At 45.9% G+C, this 19635-nt stretch overlaps 1 protein-coding gene across 1 annotated transcript in view; it reads right to left on the bottom strand.

The window, feature by feature from the left end:
- Nucleotides 1–19635, bottom strand: part of myom1a (myomesin 1a (skelemin)) — a 198575-nt gene that overhangs the window by 158756 nt on the left and 20184 nt on the right. Inside the window, exons 8-11 of the mRNA XM_052462696.1 lie at nt 9183–9324; nt 8662–8861; nt 5253–5309; nt 5018–5142 (exon numbers count right to left, since the gene is read on the bottom strand). Of these exons, the coding sequence (XP_052318656.1) occupies nt 5018–5142; nt 5253–5309; nt 8662–8861; nt 9183–9324 (524 nt within the window). The remainder of the gene's footprint in view (nt 1–5017; nt 5143–5252; nt 5310–8661; nt 8862–9182; nt 9325–19635) is intronic.

Raw genomic sequence — 19635 nt, forward strand, 5'->3', positions numbered from 1 at the left:
TCCACGTGGAGTGAGCATGGGGAGAGATCTGCTCTAATCTTCTCTTATGTTGCCGGTATACTGGTTGACGAATGGACAAGACGTAATGGGTAGTAAAGGTGATGGTTAGGGTTACCCTAACCCAAACCCTCAGGTGAGACATTGAAATTGGGACATTATCATGGGCCATCCACTTTGAACTGGGCTATACTCGGCCTTGTCTCAGGATGGTAAGTTGGTGGTTGAAGATATCCCTCTAGTGGTGTGGGGGCTGTGCTTTGGCAAAGTGGGTGGGGTTATATCCTTCCTGTTTGGCCCTGTCCGGGGGTGTCCTCGGATGGGGCCACAGTGTCTCCTGACCCCTCCTGTCTCAGCCTCCAGTATTTATGCTGCAGTAGTTTATGTGTCGGGGGGCTAGGGTCAGTTTTTATATCTGGTTACAATTGAATCCTGTCCTATTCGGTGTCCTGTTGAATCTAAGTTTGCGTTCATTCTCTCCTTCTCTCTTTCTTTCTCTCTCTCGGAGGACCTGAGCCCTAGGACCATGCCCCAGGACTACCTGACATGAGGACTCCTTGCTGTCCCCAGTCCACCTGGCCATGCTCCTGCTCCAGTTTCAACTGTTCTGCCTTACTATTATTCAACCATGCTGGTCATTTATGAACATTTGAACATCTTGGCCACGTTCTGTTATAATCTCCACCCGGCACAGCCAGAAGAGGACTGGCCACCCCACATATGCTCTCTCTAATTCTCTCTTTCTTTCTCTCTCTCGGAGGACCTGGCCCTGAAGACCGTGCCCCAGGACTACCTGACATGATGGCTCCTTGCTGTCCCCAGTCCACCTGACTGTGCTGCTGCTCCAGTTTCAGCTGTTCTGCAGCTTATTAATCAGAGCATGCTGGTCATTTATGAACATTTGAACATCTTTTCATGTTCTGTTATAATCCTACCCGTGACAGCCAGAAGAGGATCTGCCACCCCAATCTTCTCTCTAGGTTTCTTCCTAGGTTTACTGGTTTCTAATGGAGTTTTTCAAGCCAATGTGCTTTTACACCTGCATTGTTTGCTGTTTGGGGTTTTAGGCTGGGTTTCTGTACAGCACTTTGAGATATCAGCTGATGTACGAAGGGCTATATAAATAAATTTGATTTGATTTGATTTGATTTGATCTGAAGAAGACAATGCAGAAAAATGAGTGCCTGAAGGGGGGTTGGGGAGTTGTGCCCAAAATGTATTTGTTAGAATTGTTTATTTGGGGGTATCAGGAATTATTTATAATTATCAGGAGTTCTTTATTATTATATATTATTATTATTATCAGGTTGATTGTAGAGGTCTGCACACTACATAAAACTATAGTAATTTAGAATAAGATTGCATTAAGATACTGATCTGTATTATAAAAAGAAAGTTGATAATAGAATTATACGATAATTACACTGTATGTTAATATAAATGTACATTCTGCCCACGTTGATGTTTGTTTAAAATAATAATAATACTTTGACCAATTTGAATCACTGAGCATTGTCATTCTACATTTTGGTTGGATATTTAATTGGGTTGTGATTATGATTTGGAAACTGAATGATTTCTAAAACTGAAGGATTGATTTGAGTTTACTATGTTAATAACTATATGAGTGAAGCAATAAATGTATTATGGATTGATTATTAAGATGTTATTAAGATGGGCAGGAACACAAGCAATGAGTTATTGCTTTTATGCTTCTTGGTTTATGAAGAATGTATGCATTTTCTGCATGTGAATGAATGTTCGCAAATCTTGTAATTTTGTTTTAAGTTGAGAGGATTCTCAAAATGGGGGAATGTGCGAGCAACATTTCAAGATTGTTATAATACTTTTATTGCATCAAATGGTTGTTTTATGCAACAGAAAAGAGGATTCTTATAACTATTGTGTCAGTGTGATATGAATGTGGGCCTCTAACACTGACAGGAGATTTCCGGTGTCTTTTGGGTGATAAAACCTAAAGAGACTGCATTCCAGAGCATGAGTTAATGTTTCTGTTCTATATGGTACCAGGGAGAGATGACCCCAGGGCCAGACCTTGGTCTCTACACAAAGATGTTTTTACAGCAGATACTCTCTGCTGTGAATTACAAGTATATTTCATACAAGTCTTAACCTTGTGACCTATTCCATAAATCTGTTGTTTGTCATGTAGACTGAAGGGGGTGTATCTTTGCTCTAAAATACCTTTGTAATTTTGTCTCGGGTCTCATCTGAGGGTGATTCATCGATCATCGATTTACATTTACATTTAAGTCATTTAGCAGACGCTCTTATCCAGAGCACCATCATTATCAATCGATTCAATCTATGTGTGCATTGTATTGACCTGCTCCCTTATGAATAAGTGAATAAAGATTTAGTATGTATAACTCTGACTTGTGTAATAAGTTTGTCTCTCCTCATTTGATAGTAAAGAAATTCACCACCACAAGATGATAACAACAGAGAGTAGCAGCGGTGTAAAAGAAGGGGGGCAATGCAAATAGTCTGGGTAGTCATTTGATTAAGAGTTCAGGAGTCTTATGGCTTGGAGGTTGAAGCTGTTTAGAAGCTTCATGGTGCTCCGGTACCGCTCTGTAGCAGAGAGAACAGTCTATGACTAGGTTGGCTGGAGTCTTTGGCAATTTTTAGGGCATCCTCTGACACTGCCTGGTATAGAGGTCCTGGATGGCAGGAAGCTTGGCCCCAGTGATGTACTGGGCCATTCGCACTACCCCCTGTAGTGTTTTGCGGTCGTAGCCCAAGCAGTTGCCATACCAGGCAGTGATGCAACCAGTCAGGATGCTCTCGATGATGCAGCTGTAGAACCTTTTGAGGATCTGGGGGCCCATGTCAAACCTTTTCAGTCTCCTGAGGGGGATTAGGTTTTGTCGTGCCCTCTTCACTACTGTCTTGGTGTGCTTGGACCATGTTAGTTTGTTGGTGATGTGGACACCAAGGAACTTGAAGCTCTCAACCTGCTTCACTACAGCCCTGTAGATGAGAATGGGGATGTGCTCAGCCTCTTTTTCCTGTGGTCCACAATCATCTCCTTTGTCTTGATCACGTTGAGGAAGAGGTTGTCCTGGCACCCGGTTGTTGTCCTGGCACCCGGCCAGGTCTCTGACCTCCTCCCTATAAGCTGTCTCATTGTTGTCGGTGATCAGGCCTACCACTATTGTGTCGTCGGCAAACTTAATGATGGTGTTGGAGTCGTACCTGGCCGTGCAGTCATGAGTGAACAGGGAGTACAGGAGGGGACTGAGCATGCACCCCTGAGGGGCCCCTGTGTTGAGGATCAGCGTGGCGGGTGTGTTGTTACCTACCCTTACCACCTACCTACCCTTACCAGTCCAGGATCCAGTGTCCCGTACAATGATCATATATGCTGCTGCAGCTACTGAGTGGTCCTTCTGTAGCTCAGTTGGTAGAGCATGGCGCTTGTAACGCCAGGGTAGTGGGTTCGATTCCCGGGACCACCCATACGTAGAATGTATGCACACATGACTGTAAGTCGCTTTGGATAAAAGCGTCTGCTAAATGGCATATATTATTATATTATTATTATTATATTATATTATTATATTATTATTATTACTCTTTTTATCATACACTGAGTGTACAAAACATTAGGAACACCTCCCTAATATTGAGTTGCACCCTCTTTTGCCCTCAGAATAGCTCCAACTTGTCCCAAAGCATCCCACAGTCATTTCAAGTTGGCTGGATGTCCTTCGGGAGGTGGACCATTCTTGATACAGATGGGAAACTGTTGAGCGTGAAAAACCCAGCAGCGTTGCAGTTCTTAACACTCACAAACCCGTGCGCCTGGCAGCTACTGCCATTCCCTGTTCTAAGGCACTTCAATCTTTTGTCTTGCCCATTCTCCCTCTGAATGGCACACAGACACAATCCATGTCTCAAGGCTTAAAAATCTTTCTTCAACCTGTCTCTTCACCATCTACACTCATTGATATATATTTAACAGGTGACATAGGGGATCATATCTTTCACATGGATTGACCTGGTCAGTCTGTCATGGAAAGAGCAGGTGTTCCTAATGTGTTGTACACCCAGTGTATATCCTAATGCCTTTTTATTTTATTTTATTTCACCTTTATTTAACCAGGTAGGCTAGTTGAGAACAGGTTCTCGTTTGCAACTGCGACCTGGCCAAGATAAAGCATAGCAGTGTGAACAGACAACACAGAGTTACACATGGAGTAAACAATTAACAAGTCAATAACACAGTAGAGAAAAAAGGGGAGTCTATATACAATGTGTGCAAAAGGCATGAGGAGGTAGGAAAATAATTACAATATTGCAGATTAACACTGGAGTGATAAATGATCAGATGATCATGTACAGGTAGAGATATTGGTGTGCAAAAGAGCAGAAAAGTAAATAAATAAAAACAGTATGGGGATGAGGTAGGTGAAAATGGGTGGGCTATTTACCAATAGACTATGTACAGCTGCAGCGATCGGTTAGCTGCTCAGATAGCTGATGTTTGAAGTTGGTGAGGGAGATAAAAGTCTCCAACTTCAGCGATTTTTGCAATTCGTTCCAGTCACAGGCAGCAGAGTACTGGAACTAAAGGCGGCCGAATGAGGTGTTGGCTTTAGGGATGATCAGTGAGATACACCTGCTGGAGCGCGTGCTACGGGTGGGTGTTGCCATCGTGAGCTGAGATAAGGCGGAGCTTTGCCTAGCATGGACTCGTAGATGCCTAATTACCTTACCCCTTTACATATCTAACCCTACCACTCCAGTATCCCTGCATGTTGTCAAATGGTATTGGAACTTACCCTGTATATATCTTCTTTTTAAATGTATGTGTTATAGTACTACTGGTATTGATTACTGCATTGTTGGGTTTGAAGCTCACAAGAAAGGCATTTCACTGTACTTGTGCACATGACAATAAGAAGTTGAAACAATCAACCCATCAACCAACCAATCAATCAATAAACCAATAAATGGATCAATCATTAAACCCATCAATCAATCAATCAATCACCTTCTCTACGAGGTACACAACCCCTTCATGACCTCTTTGAGCGGGCGGAGACCAGGCCAGAACCACGTAGTTCTTCGTTGCCTCGGTAACCACCAGGTCGGTGGGCTCACCTGGTACCACGCCCACTGAGGTGTCAACAAGGGTCAAGGGTCAGGATTATTGCAATTAACATAGTGGAGAGATCTAAAGATAATATATTCAAAGTACAGATAAAGTGTAGAACTACATGTCTAACCTGTAGCGTCTTCCTCAGTGAACTTGATCATTCCGGTGAAGGGAGCAGAGGGACCAGCTAAGATACACAGAGACAGCAGGTTACAACAGCACATTGGAACAGCACATTACAACAGCAGGTAACAACAGAAGGTTACAACAGAAGGTAACAACAGAAGGTAACAACAGAAGATAACAACAGAAGGTAACAACAGAAGGTAACAACAGAAGGTAACAACAGAAGGTAACAACAGAAGGTAACAACAGAAGGTAACAACAGAAGGTAACAACAGAAGGTAACAACAGAAGGTAACAACAGAAGGTAACAACAGAAGGTAACAACAGAAGGTAACAACAGAAGGTAACAACAGAAGGTAACAACAGAAGGTTACAACAGAAGGTAACAACAGAAGGTAACAACAGAAGGTAACAACAGAAGGTAACAACAGAAGGTTACAACAGAAGGTTACAACAGAAGGTAACAACAGCACATTACAACAGAAGGTAACAACAGAAGGTAACAACAGAAGGTAACAACAGCACATTACAACAGAAGGTAACAACAGAAGGTTACAACAGAAGGTAACAACAGAAGGTAACAACAGAAGGTAACAACAGCACATTACAACAGAAGGTAACAACAGAAGGTTACAACAGAAGGTAACAACAGAAGGTTACAACAGAAGGTAACAACAGAAGGTAACAACAGAAGGTAACAACAGCACATTACAACAGAAGGTAACAACAGAAGGTTACAACAGAAGGTTACAACAGAAGGTAACAACAGAAGGTAACAACAGAAGGTAACAACAGAAGGTAACAACAGAAGGTTACAACAGAAGGTAACAACAGAAGGTAACAACAGAAGGTAACAACAGAAGGTTACAACAGAAGGTTACAACAGCACATTACAACAGAAGGTAACAACAGAAGGTAACAACAGAAGGTAACAACAGCACATTACAACAGAAGGTTACAACAGAAGGTAACAACAGCACATTACAACAGAAGGTAACAACAGAAGGTAACAACAGCACATTACAACAGAAGGTTACAACAGAAGGTAACAACAGAAGGTAACAACAGCACATTACAACAGAAGGTAACAACAGAAGGTAACAACAGCACATTACAACAGAAGGTAACAACAGAAGGTAACAACAGAAGGTAACAACAGAAGGTAATAACATCACGTTACAACAGAAGGTAACAACAGAAGGTAACAACAGCACATTACAACAGAAGGTAACAACAGAAGGTTACAACAGAAGGTAACAACAGAAGGTAACAGAAGGTAACAACAGCACATTACAACAGAAGGTAACAACAGAAGGTTACAACAGAAGGTAACAACAGCACATTACAACAGAAGGTAACAACAGAAGGTTACAACAGAAGGTAACAACAGAAGGTAACAACAGAAGGTAACAACAGAAGGTTACAACAGAAGGTAACAACAGAAGGTTACAACAGAAGGTAACAACAGAAGGTAACAACAGAAGGTAACAACAGAAGGTAACAACATCACGTTACAACAGAAGGTAACAACAGCACATTACAACAGAAGGTAACAACAGAAGGTTACAACAGAAGGTAACAACAGAAGGTAACAACAGAAGGTAACAACAGAAGGTAACAACAGAAGGTAACAACAGAAGGTTACAACAGAAGGTTACAACAGAAGGTAACAACATCACGTTAAAACAGAAGGTAACAACAGAAGGTAACAACAGAAGGTAACAACAGAAGGTTACAACAGAAGGTAACAACAGAAGGTAACAACAGAAGGTTACAACAGAAGGTTACAACAGAAGGTAACAACAGCACATTACAACAGAAGGTTACAACAGCACATTACAACAGAAGGTAACAACATCACATTACAACAGAAGGTAACAACAGAAGGTTGTGGCTAACACACCTGGGGCTAACACACCTGGGGCTAACACACCTGGGGCTAACACACCTGGGGCTAACACACCTGGGGCTAACACACCTAGACTAACACATCTGGGGCTAACACACCTGGGGCTAACACACCTAGACTAACACATCTGGGTCTAACACACCTGGGGCTAACACACCTTGGCTAACACACCTTGGCTAACACACCTAGACTAACACACCTGGGGCTAACACACCTGGGGCTAACACACCTAGACTAACACATATGGGGCTAACACACCTGGGGCTAACACACCTAGACTAACACACCTGGGTCTAACACACCTGGGGCTAACACACCTTGGCTAACACACCTAGACTAACACACCTGGGGCTAACACACCTGGGGCTAACACACCTGAGGCTAACACACCTAGGCTAACACATCTGGGGCTAACACACCTGGGGCTAACACACCTAGACTAACACACCTGGGTCTAACACACCTGGGGCTAACACACCTGGGGCTAACACACCTGGGGCTAACACACCTAGACTAACACATCTGGGGCTAACACACCTGGGGCTAACACACCTAGACTAACACACCTGGGTCTAACACACCTGGGGCTAACACACCTTGGCTAACACACCTAGACTAACACACCTGGACTAACACACCTAGACTAATACACCTGGACTTACACACCTGGACTAATACATCTGGACCAACACACCTAGACTAATACACCTAGACGAACACACCTAGACTAACACATGGACTAACACACCTGGGGCTAACAAGCCTAGACTAATACACCTAGACTAACACACCTAGACTAACACATGGACTAACACACCTGAACTAACACACCTGGACTAACACACCTGGACTAACAAACATGGACTAATACACCTGGACTAACACACCTGGACTAACACACCTGGGGCTAACAAACCTAGACTAATACACCTAGACTAACACACCTAGACTAACACATGGACTAACACACATGGACTAACACACATGGACTAATAAACCTAGACTAATACACCTGGACTAATACACCTGGACTAATACACCTAGACTAATACACTTGGACTAACACACCTGGACTAACACACCTGGACTAATACACCTGCACTAACACACCTGGACTAACACACCTGGACTAACACACCTGGACTAATACACCTGGACTAACACAACCTGGACTAATACACCTAGACTAATACAACTGGACTAATACACCTGGACTAATACACCTGGACTAACACACCTGGACGAATACACCTAGACTAATACACCTGGATCAAAAAACCTAGACTAACAAAATCAGACTAACACACCTGGATGATTACACCTGGGATAACACAAATGTAGACTAATACACCTGGACTAACAAACCTGGATTAACAAACCTAGACTAACAAAATCAGATTAATTCACCTGGACTAACACACCTGGGCTGGAACAAAGCCTAAACAACCAGTAGCTCTCCAGGAGGAGGTTTGGTCACTCCTTTTCTAACCAATCAGATGCTGACCTCGATGGCGAGCCCTGTCGTGGGGGTCTATGGCGGTAACGGGATCAGAGGCTCTAGAAGGTCGGCTGACCCCAGCCCGGTTGATGGCTCTGACCCGGAAGGTATAGCTCCTCCCCTCAATCAGCCCCGTTACCGGGAAACGGGCATACTTCACAGGGGTGTCGTTACACTGAGCCCAGTGGTGGTGGCCCACCTCACACCTACACGTGCGCACACACACACACACACACACACACAGACACACACACACACACACACACACCCACAGAGAGAGAGAGAGAGAGAGAAGTACCATGGAGCTAGTCTGTCCAGGTAGATCCGTCTAGAGATGTGGAGAACCACAGAGTACCATGGACCTAGTCTGTCCATGTACAGAAGGTCTAGAGATGTGGAGAACCACAGAGTACCATGGACCTAGTCTGTCCATGTACAGAAGGTCTAGAGATGTGGAGAACCACAGAAGAAGAGAGAACTAACCTCCACAGAGAGCTAGGAAACCACAGAAGAACAGAAGTCCCTACCTATCAATGAAGTATCCCAAGATGGAGCTGCTTCCCTCCACCGCCGGCTGTTTCCATGTCACCACAACGTAGTCCTTGTTGGAGTCATGGCAACGTACGTCCAGGGGCGCAACGGGAACACCTTCCAACTCCACCTTTTCATCTGTGACACACACACAGAGGTAAACACTTGCACACACACACTTGTGAGAACACGCACTAACATTTAACCCAACCCTTCTGAATCAGAGAGGTGCGGTGGGTTGCCATAATCGACATCCACGTCTCCGGCGCCCGGGGAACAGTGGGTTAACTGCCTTGCTCAGGGGAACAGTGGGTTAACTGCCTTGCTCAGGGGAACACTGGGTTAACTGCCTTGCTCAGGGGAACACTGGGTTAACTGCCTTGCTCAGGGGAACACTGGGTTAACTGCCTTGCTCAGGGGAACACTGGGTTAACTGCCTTGCTCAGGGGAACACTGGGTTAACTGCCTTGCTCAGGGGTACAGTGGGTTAACTGCCTTGCTCAGGATAACAGTGGGTTAACTGCCTTGCTCAGGGGCAGAACGAAAGATTTTTACCTTGTCAGCTTGAGGATTCGATCCAGCAACCTTTCGGTTACTGGCTCAAAGCTCTAACCACTAGGCTAATGCCGCCCCACTACACTACCACTCAGAACACTCAGCATTAGGTCTGTCTGTCTGTCACACATCTATCAAACCCTTTAAATCTGTCCTGTAGTCATTCACTGGGGATATAATAAGGTCTGTTTTACCACCCCATCCCAAAATTTTGAAAATTACACAAATATTAATTTTCACAAAGTCTGCTGCTTCAGTGTCTTTAGATATTTTTGTCAATGTTACTATGGATACTGAAGTATAATTACAAGCATTTCATATGTGTCAAAGGCTTTTATTGACAATTACATGAAGTTGATGCAAAGAGTCAATATTTGCAGTGTTGACCCTTCTTTTTCAATACCTCTGCAATCTGCCCTGGCATGCTGTCAATGGCCCACATCCTGACTGATGGCAGCCCATTCTTGCATAATCACTGCTTGGAGTTTGTCAAAAGTTGTGGGTTTTTGTTTGTCCACCACTTCTTGAGGATTGACCACAAGTTCTCAATGGGATGAAGCTCTGGGGGTTTCCTGGCAAAGGACCCAAAACATTAATGTTTTGTTCCCAAGCCTCTTAGTTATCACTTTTGCCTTATGGCAAGGTACTCCATCATGCTGAAAAGGCATTGCTCGTCACCAAACTGTTCCTGGATGGTTGGGAGAAGTTGCTCTCGGAGGATGTGATGGTACCATTCTTTATTCATGGCTGTGTTCTAAGGCAAAATTGTGAGTGAGCCCACTCCCTTGGCTGAGAAGCAACCCCACACAGGGTCTCAGGATGCTTTACTGTTGGCATGACACAGGACTGATGGTAGCGCTCACCTTGTCTTCTCCGGACAAGCTTTTTTCCAGATGCCCCAAACAATTGGAAAGGGGATTCATCAGAGAAAATGACTTTACCCCAGGCCTCAGCAGTCCAATCCCTATACCTTTTGCAGAATATCAGTCTGTCCCTGATGTTTTTCCTGGTGAGAAGTGGCTTCTTTGCTGCCCTTCTTGTCACCAGGCCATCCTCCAAAAGTCTTCTCCTCACTGTGCGTGCAGATGCACTCACACCTGCCTGCTGCCATTCCTGAGCAAGCTCTGCACTGGTGGTGCCCCGATCCCGCAGCTGAATCAACTTTAGGAGACGGTCCTGGCGCTTGCTGGACATTCTTGGGCGCCCTGAAGCCTTCTTCACAACAATTGAACCGCTCTCCTTGAAGTTCTTGATGATCCGATAAATGGTTAATTTAAGTGCAATCTTACTGGCAGCAATATCCTTGCCTGTGAAGCCCTTTTTGTGCAAAGCAATGATGTCGGCACGTGTTCCCTTGCAGGTAACCATGGTTGACAGAGGAAGAACAATGATTCCAAGCACCACCCTCCTTTTGAAGCTTCCAGTCTGTTATTCAAACTCAATCAGCATATGACAGAGTGATCTCCAGTCTTGTCCTCGTCAACACTCACACCTGTGTTAATGAGAGAATCACTGACATGATGTCAGCTGGTTCTTTTGTGGCAGGGCTGAAATGCAGTGGAAATGTTTTGGGGGGATTCATTTCATTTGCATGGCAAAGGGGGACTTTGCAATTCATCTGATCACTCCTCATAACATTCTGGAGTATATGCAAATTGCCATCATACAAACTGAGGCAGCAGACTTTGTGAAAATGTATATTTGTGTCATTCTCAAAACTTTTGGCCACAACTGTACTCTCCTTTCCTCTCTCTGCAGTGTGTTTCTGTGTGTTGGGTGGGGAGGGATATAGAAGCAACTATTCAGGAGATAAAACTGAGACAGAGAGGTACAGACAGTGCTGGGACAGTCACTGGTTAACACTGACCCACTGGTTAACACTGATCCACTGGTTAACACTGACCCACTGGTTAACACTGACCCACTGGTTAACACTGACCCACTGGTTAACACTGATCCACTGGTTAACACTGATCCACTGGTTAACACTGACCCACTGGTTAACACTGACCCACTGGTTAACACTGACCCACTGGTTAACACTGACCCACTGGTTAACACTGACCCACTGGTTAACACTGACCCACTGGTTAACACTGATCCACTGGTTAACACTGATCCACTGGTTAACACTGATCCACTGGTTAACACTGACCCACTGGTTAACACTGACCCACTGGTTAACACTGACCCACTGGTTAACACTGATCCACTGGTTAACACTGACCCACTGGTTAACACTGACCCACTAGTTAACACTGACCCACTGGTTAACACTGACCCACTGGTTAACACTGACCCACTAGTTAACACTGACCCACTGGTTAACACTGACCCACTAGTTAACACTGACCCACTGGTTAACACTGACCCACTAGTTAACACTGACCCACTGGTTAACACTGACCCACTAGTTAACACTGACCCACTGGTTAACACTGACCCACTGGTTAACACTGCCATTTGAACTGACCCACTGGTTAACACTGATCCACTGGTTAACACTGACCCACTGGTTAACACTGACCCACTGGTTAACACTGACCCACTAGTTAACACTGACCCACTAGTTAACACTGACCCACTAGTTAACACTGACCCACTGGTTAACACTGACCCACTGGTTAACACTGACCCACTAGTTAACACTGACCCACTAGTTAACACTGACCCACTGGTTAACACTGATCCACTAGTTAACATTGACCCACTGGTTAACACTGACCCACTGGTTAACACTGACCCACTGGTTAACACTGACCCACTAGTTAACACTGACCCACTAGTTAACACTGACCCACTGGTTAACACTGATCCACTAGTTAACACTGACCCACTGGTTAACACTGACCCACTGGTCAACACTGACCCACTGGTTAACACTGACCCACTGGTTAACACTGATCCACTGGTTAACACTGACCCACTGGTTAACACTGATCCACTGGTTAACACTGACCCACTGGTTAACATTGCCATTTGAACTGACCCACTGGTTAACACTGATCCACTGGTCAACACTGACCCACTGGTTAACACTGACCCACTGGTTAACACTGACCCACTAGTTAACACTGACCCACTGGTTAACACTGACCCACTGGTTAACACTGACCCACTAGTTAACACTGACCCACTGGTTAACACTGACCCACTAGTTAACACTGACCCACTAGTTAACACTGACCCACTGGTTAACACTGACCCACTGGTTAACACTGACCCACTGGTTAACACTGACCCACTAGTTAACACTGACCCACTAGTTAACACTGACCCACTGGTTAACACTGACCCACTAGTTAACACTGACCCACTGGTTAACACTGACCCACTGGTCAACACTGACCCACTGGTTAACACTGACCCACTGGTTAACACTGATCCACTGGTTAACACTGACCCACTGGTTAACACTGATCCACTGGTTAACACTGACCCACTGGTTAACATTGCCATTTGAACTGACCCACTGGTTAACACTGACCCACTGGTTAACACTGACCCACTGGTTAACACTGACCCACTAGTTAACACTGATCCACTGGTTAACACTGACCCACTGGTTAACACTTACCCACTGGTTAACACTGACCCACTGGTCAACACTGACCCACTGGTTAACACTGATCCACTGGTTAACACTGATCCACTGGTCAACACTGACCCACTGGTTAACACTGACCCACTAGTTAACACTGACCCACTGGTCAACACTGACCCACTGGTTAACACTGACCCACTAGTTAACACTGATCCACTGGTTAACACTGATCCACTGGTTAACACTGACCCACTAGTTAACACTGACCCACTGGTTAACACTGATCCACTGGTTAACACTGATCCACTGGTTAACACTGACCCACTAGTTAACACTGACCCACTGGTTAACACTGATCCACTGGTTAACACTGACCCACTAGTTAACACTGACCCACTGGTTAACACTGATCCACTGGTTAACACTGATCCACTGGTCAACACTGACCCACTGGTTAACACTGACCCACTAGTTAACACTGACCCACTGGTTAACACTGACCCACTGGTCAACACTGACCCACTGGTTAACACTGATCCACTGGTTAACACTGATCCACTGGTCAACACTGACCCACTGGTTAACACTGACCCACTAGTTAACACTGACCCACTAGTTAACACTGACCCACTGGTTAACACTGACCCACTGGTTAACACTGACCCACTAGTTAACACTGACCCACTGGTTAACACTGACCCACTGGTTAACACTGATCCACTGGTTAACACTGATCCACTGGTTAACACTGATCCACTGGTTAACACTGACCCACTAGTTAACACTGACCCACTGGTTAACACTGACCCACTGGTTAACACTGACCCACTAGTTAACACTGACCCACTGGTTAACACTGACCCACTGGTTAACACTGACCCACTGGTTAACACTGATCCACTGGTTAACACTGATCCACTGGTTAACACTGACCCACTGGTTAACACTGACCCACTGGTTAACACTGCCATTTGAACTGACCCACTGGTTAACACTGATCCACTGGTTAACACTGACCCACTGGTTAACACTGACCCACTGGTTAACACTGACCCACTGGTTAACACTGACCCACTGGTTAACACTGACCCACTGGTTAACACTGATCCACTGGTTAACACTGACCCACTGGTTAACACTGATCCACTGGTTAACACTGATCCACTGGTTAACACTGACCCACTGGTTAACACTGACCCACTGGTTAACACTGACCCACTGGTTAACACTGACCCACTAGTTAACACTGACCCACTGGTTAACACTGCCATTTGAACTGACCCACTGGTTAACACTGACCCACTGGTTAACACTGATCCACTGGTTAACACTGACCCACTGGTTAACACTGACCCACTAGTTAACACTGACCCACTGGTTAACACTGACCCACTGGTTAACACTGACCCACTGGTTAACACTGACCCACTGGTTAACACTGATCCACTGGTTAACACTGACCCACTGGTTAACACTGACCCACTGGTTAACACTGACCCACTGGTTAACACTGATCCACTGGTTAACACTGACCCACTGGTTAACACTGATCCACTGGTTAACACTGACCCACTGGTTAACACTGATCCACTGGTTAACACTGATCCACTGGTTAACACTGATCCACTGGTTAACACTGACCCACTGGTTAACACTGACCCACTGGTTAACACTGACCCACTAGTTAACACTGACCCACTGGTTAACACTGACCCACTGGTCAACACTGACCCACTGGTCAACACTGACCCACTTGTTAACACTGACCCACTGGTTAACACTGATCCACTGGTCAACACTGACCCACTGGTCAACACTGACCCACTGGTTAACACTGACCCACTGGTTAACACTGACCCACTGGTTAACACTGACCCACTGGTTAACACTGACCCACTGGTTAACACTGACCCACTGGTTAACACTGACCCACTGGTCAACACTGACCCACTGGTTAACACTGACCCACTGGTTAACACTGACCCACTGGTCAACACTGACCCACTGGTCAACACTGACCCACTGGTTAACACTGACCCACTGGTTAACACTGACCCACTGGTTAACACTGACCCACTGGTTAACACTGACCCACTGGTCAACACTGACCCACTGGTTAACACTGACCCACTGGTTAACACTGACCCACTAGTTAACACTGACCCACTGGTTAACACTGACCCACTGGTCAACACTGACCCACTGGTTAACACTGACCCACTGGTTAACACTGACCCACTGGTTAACACTGACCCACTAGTTAACACTGACCCACTGGTTAACACTGACCCACTGGTTAACACTGACCCACTAGTTAACACTGACCGACTGGTTAACACTGACCCACTGGTTAACACTGACCCACTGGTCAACACTGACCCACTGGTCAACACTGACCCACTGGTTAACACTGACCCACTGGTTAACACTGACCCACTGGTTAACACTGATCCACTGGTTAACACTGACCCACTGGTTAACACTGATCCACTGGTTAACACTGATCCACTGGTTAACACTGATCCACTGGTTAACACTGATCCACTGGTCAACACTGACCCACTGGTCAACACTGATCCACTGGTTAACACTGACCCACTGGTTAACACTGATCCACTGGTTAACACTGACCCACTGGTTAACACTGATCCACTGGTTAACACTGACCCACTGGTTAACACTGACCCACTAGTTAACACTGACCCACTGGTTAACACTGATCCACTGGTTAACACTGACCCACAGGTTAACACTGATCCACTGGTTAACACTGACCCACTGGTTAACACTGATCCACTGGTCAACACTGACCCACTGGTCAACACTGAACCACTAGTTAACACTGACCCACTGGTTAACACTGACCCACTGGTTAACACTGACCCACTAGTTAACACTGATCCACTGGTTAACACTGGCCCACTAGTTAACACTGACCCACTGGTTAACACTGCCATTTGAACTGACCCACTGGTCAACACTGACCCACTGGTTAACACTGATCCACTGGTCAACACTGATCCACTGGTCAACACTGACCCACTGGTTAACACTGACCCACTGGTCAACACTGACCCACTGGTCAACACTGACCCACTAGTTAACACTGACCCACTGGTTAACACTGACCCACTGGTTAACAATGACCCACTGGTTAACACTGACCCACTAGTTAACACTGACCCACTAGTTAACACTGACCCACTGGTTAACACTGACCCACTGGTTAACAATGACCCACTGGTTAACACTGACCCACTAGTTAACACTGACCCACTGGTTAACACTGACCCACTGGTCAACACTGACCCACTGGTTAACACTGATCCACTGGTTAACACTGGCCCACTGGTTAACACTGATCCACTGGTCAACACTGACCCACTGGTTAACACTGACCCACTGGTCAACACTGACCCACTGGTTAACACTGACCCACTGGTTAACACTGACCCACTGGTCAACACTGACCCACTGGTTAACACTGACCCACTAGTTAACACTGACCCACTGGTCAACACTGACCCACTGGTTAACACTGATCCACTGGTCAACACTGACCCACTAGTTAACACTGACCCACTGGTTAACACTGACCCACTGGTCAACACTGACCCACTGGTCAACACTGACCCACTGGTCAACACTGACCCACTGGTTAACACTGATCCACTGGTCAACACTGACCCACTGGTTAACACTGACCCACTGGTTAACACTGATCCACTGGTTAACACTGATCCACTGGTTAACACTGACCCACTGGTTAACACTGACCCACTGGTTAACACTGACCCACTGGTTAACACTGACCCACTGGTTAACACTGACCCACTGGTTAACACTGACCCACTAGTTAACACTGACCCACTGGTTAACACTGACCCACTAGTTAACACTGACCCACTAGTTAACACTGACCCACTGGTTAACACTGCCATTTGAACTGACCCACTGGTTAACACTGACCCACTGGTTAACACTGACCCACTGGTTAACACTGACCCACTAGTTAACACTGACCCACTAGTTAACACTGACCCACTGGTTAACACTGACCCACTGGTTAACACTGATCCACTAGTTAACACTGACCCACTGGTCAACACTGACCCACTGGTCAGCACTGACCCACTGGTTAACACTGACCCACTGGTTAACACTGATCCACTGGTTAACACTGACCCACTGGTTAACACTGATCCACTGGTTAACACTGACCCACTGGTTAACACTGACCCACTGGTTAACACTGACCCACTGGTTAACACTGATCCACTGGTTAACACTGAACCACTAGTTAACACTGATCCACTGGTTAACACTGACCCACTGGTCAACACTGACCCACTGGTTAACACTGACCCACTGGTTAACACTGACCCACTGGTTAACACTGATTCACTGGTTAACACTGAACCACTGGTTAACACTGATCCACTGGTTAACACTGATCCACTGGTTAACACTGACCCACTGGTTAACACTGATCCACTGGTTAACACTGATCCACTGGTTAACACTGATCCACTGGTTAACACTGACCCACTGGTTAACACTGATCCACTAGTTAACACTGACCCACTGGTTAACACTGATCCACTGGTTAACACTGACCCACTGGTTAACACTGCCATTTGAACTGACCCACTGGTTAACACTGATCCACTGGTTAACACTGACCCACTGGTTAACACTGACCCACTGGTTAACACTGACCCACTGGTTAACACTGACCCACTGGTTAACACTGATCCACTGGTTAACACTGATCCACTGGTTAACACTGACCCACTGGTTAACACTGACCCACTGGTTAACACTGACCCACTGGTTAACACTGATCCACTGGTTAACACTGATCCACTGGTTAACACTGATCCACTGGTTAACACTGATCCACTGGTTAACACTGACCCACTGGTTAACACTGATCCACTGGTTAACACTGACCCACTGGTTAACACTGATCCACTAGTTAACACTGACCCACTGGTTAACACTGCCATTTGACTGACCCACTGGTTAACACTGACCCACTGGTTAACACTGATCCACTGGTTAACACTGACCCACTGGTTAACACTGACCCACTAGTTAACACTGACCCACTGGTCAACACTGACCCACTGGTCAGCACTGACCCACTGGTCAACACTGACCCACTGGTTAACACTGATCCACTGGTTAACACTGACCCACTGGTTAACACTGACCCACTGGTTAACACTGACCCACTGGTTAACACTGGCCCACACTGATCCACTGGTTAACACTGACCCACTGGTTAACACTGATCCACTGGTTAACACTGACCCACTGGTTAACACTGATCCACTGGTTAACACTGATCCACTGGTTAACACTGATCCACTAGTTAACACTGGCCCACTGGTTAACACTGACCCACTGGTCAACACTGACCCACTAGTTAACACTGACCCACTAGTTAACACTGACCCACTGGTTAACACTGACCCACTGGTTAACACTGACCCACTGGTTAACACTGATCCACTGGTTAACACTGACCCACTGGTTAACACTGACCCACTGGTTAACACTGACCCACTGGTTAACACTGCCATTTGAACTGACCCACTGGTTAACACTGACCCACTGGTTAACACTGATCCACTGGTTAACACTGACCCACTGGTTAACACTGACCCACTGGTTAACACTGACCCACTGGTTAACACTGACCCACTGGTTAACACTGACCCACTGGTTAACACTGACCCACTGGTTAACACTGACCCACTGGTTAACACTGACCCACTGGTTAACACTGACCCACTGGTTAACACTGACCCACTGGTTAACACTGACCCACTAGTTAACACTGACCCACTGGTCAACACTGACCCACTGGTTAACACTGACCCACTGGTTAACACTGATCCACTGGTTAACACTGACCCACTGGTTAACACTGACCCACTGGTTAACACTGATGCACTGGTTAAACTGACCCACTGGTTAACACTGATCCACTGGTTAACACTGACCCACTGTTAACACTGACCCACTGGTTAACACTGCCATTTGAACTGACCCACTGGTTAACACTGACCCACTGGTTAACACTGATCCACTGGTTAACACTGACCCACTGGTTAACACTGACCCACTAGTTAACACTGACCCACTGGTTAACACTGCCATTTGAACTGACCCACTGGTTAACACTGACCCACTGGTTAACACTGACCCACTAGTTAACACTGACCCACTGGTTAACACTGACCCACTGGTTAACACTGATCCACTGGTTAACACTGACCCACTGGTTAACACTGACCCACTGGTTAACACTGATCCACTGGTTAACACTGACCCACTGGTTA

This window comes from Oncorhynchus keta, chromosome 15 (assembly GCF_023373465.1).
Source record: "Oncorhynchus keta strain PuntledgeMale-10-30-2019 chromosome 15, Oket_V2, whole genome shotgun sequence".
Lineage (NCBI taxonomy): Eukaryota > Metazoa > Chordata > Actinopteri > Salmoniformes > Salmonidae > Oncorhynchus > Oncorhynchus keta.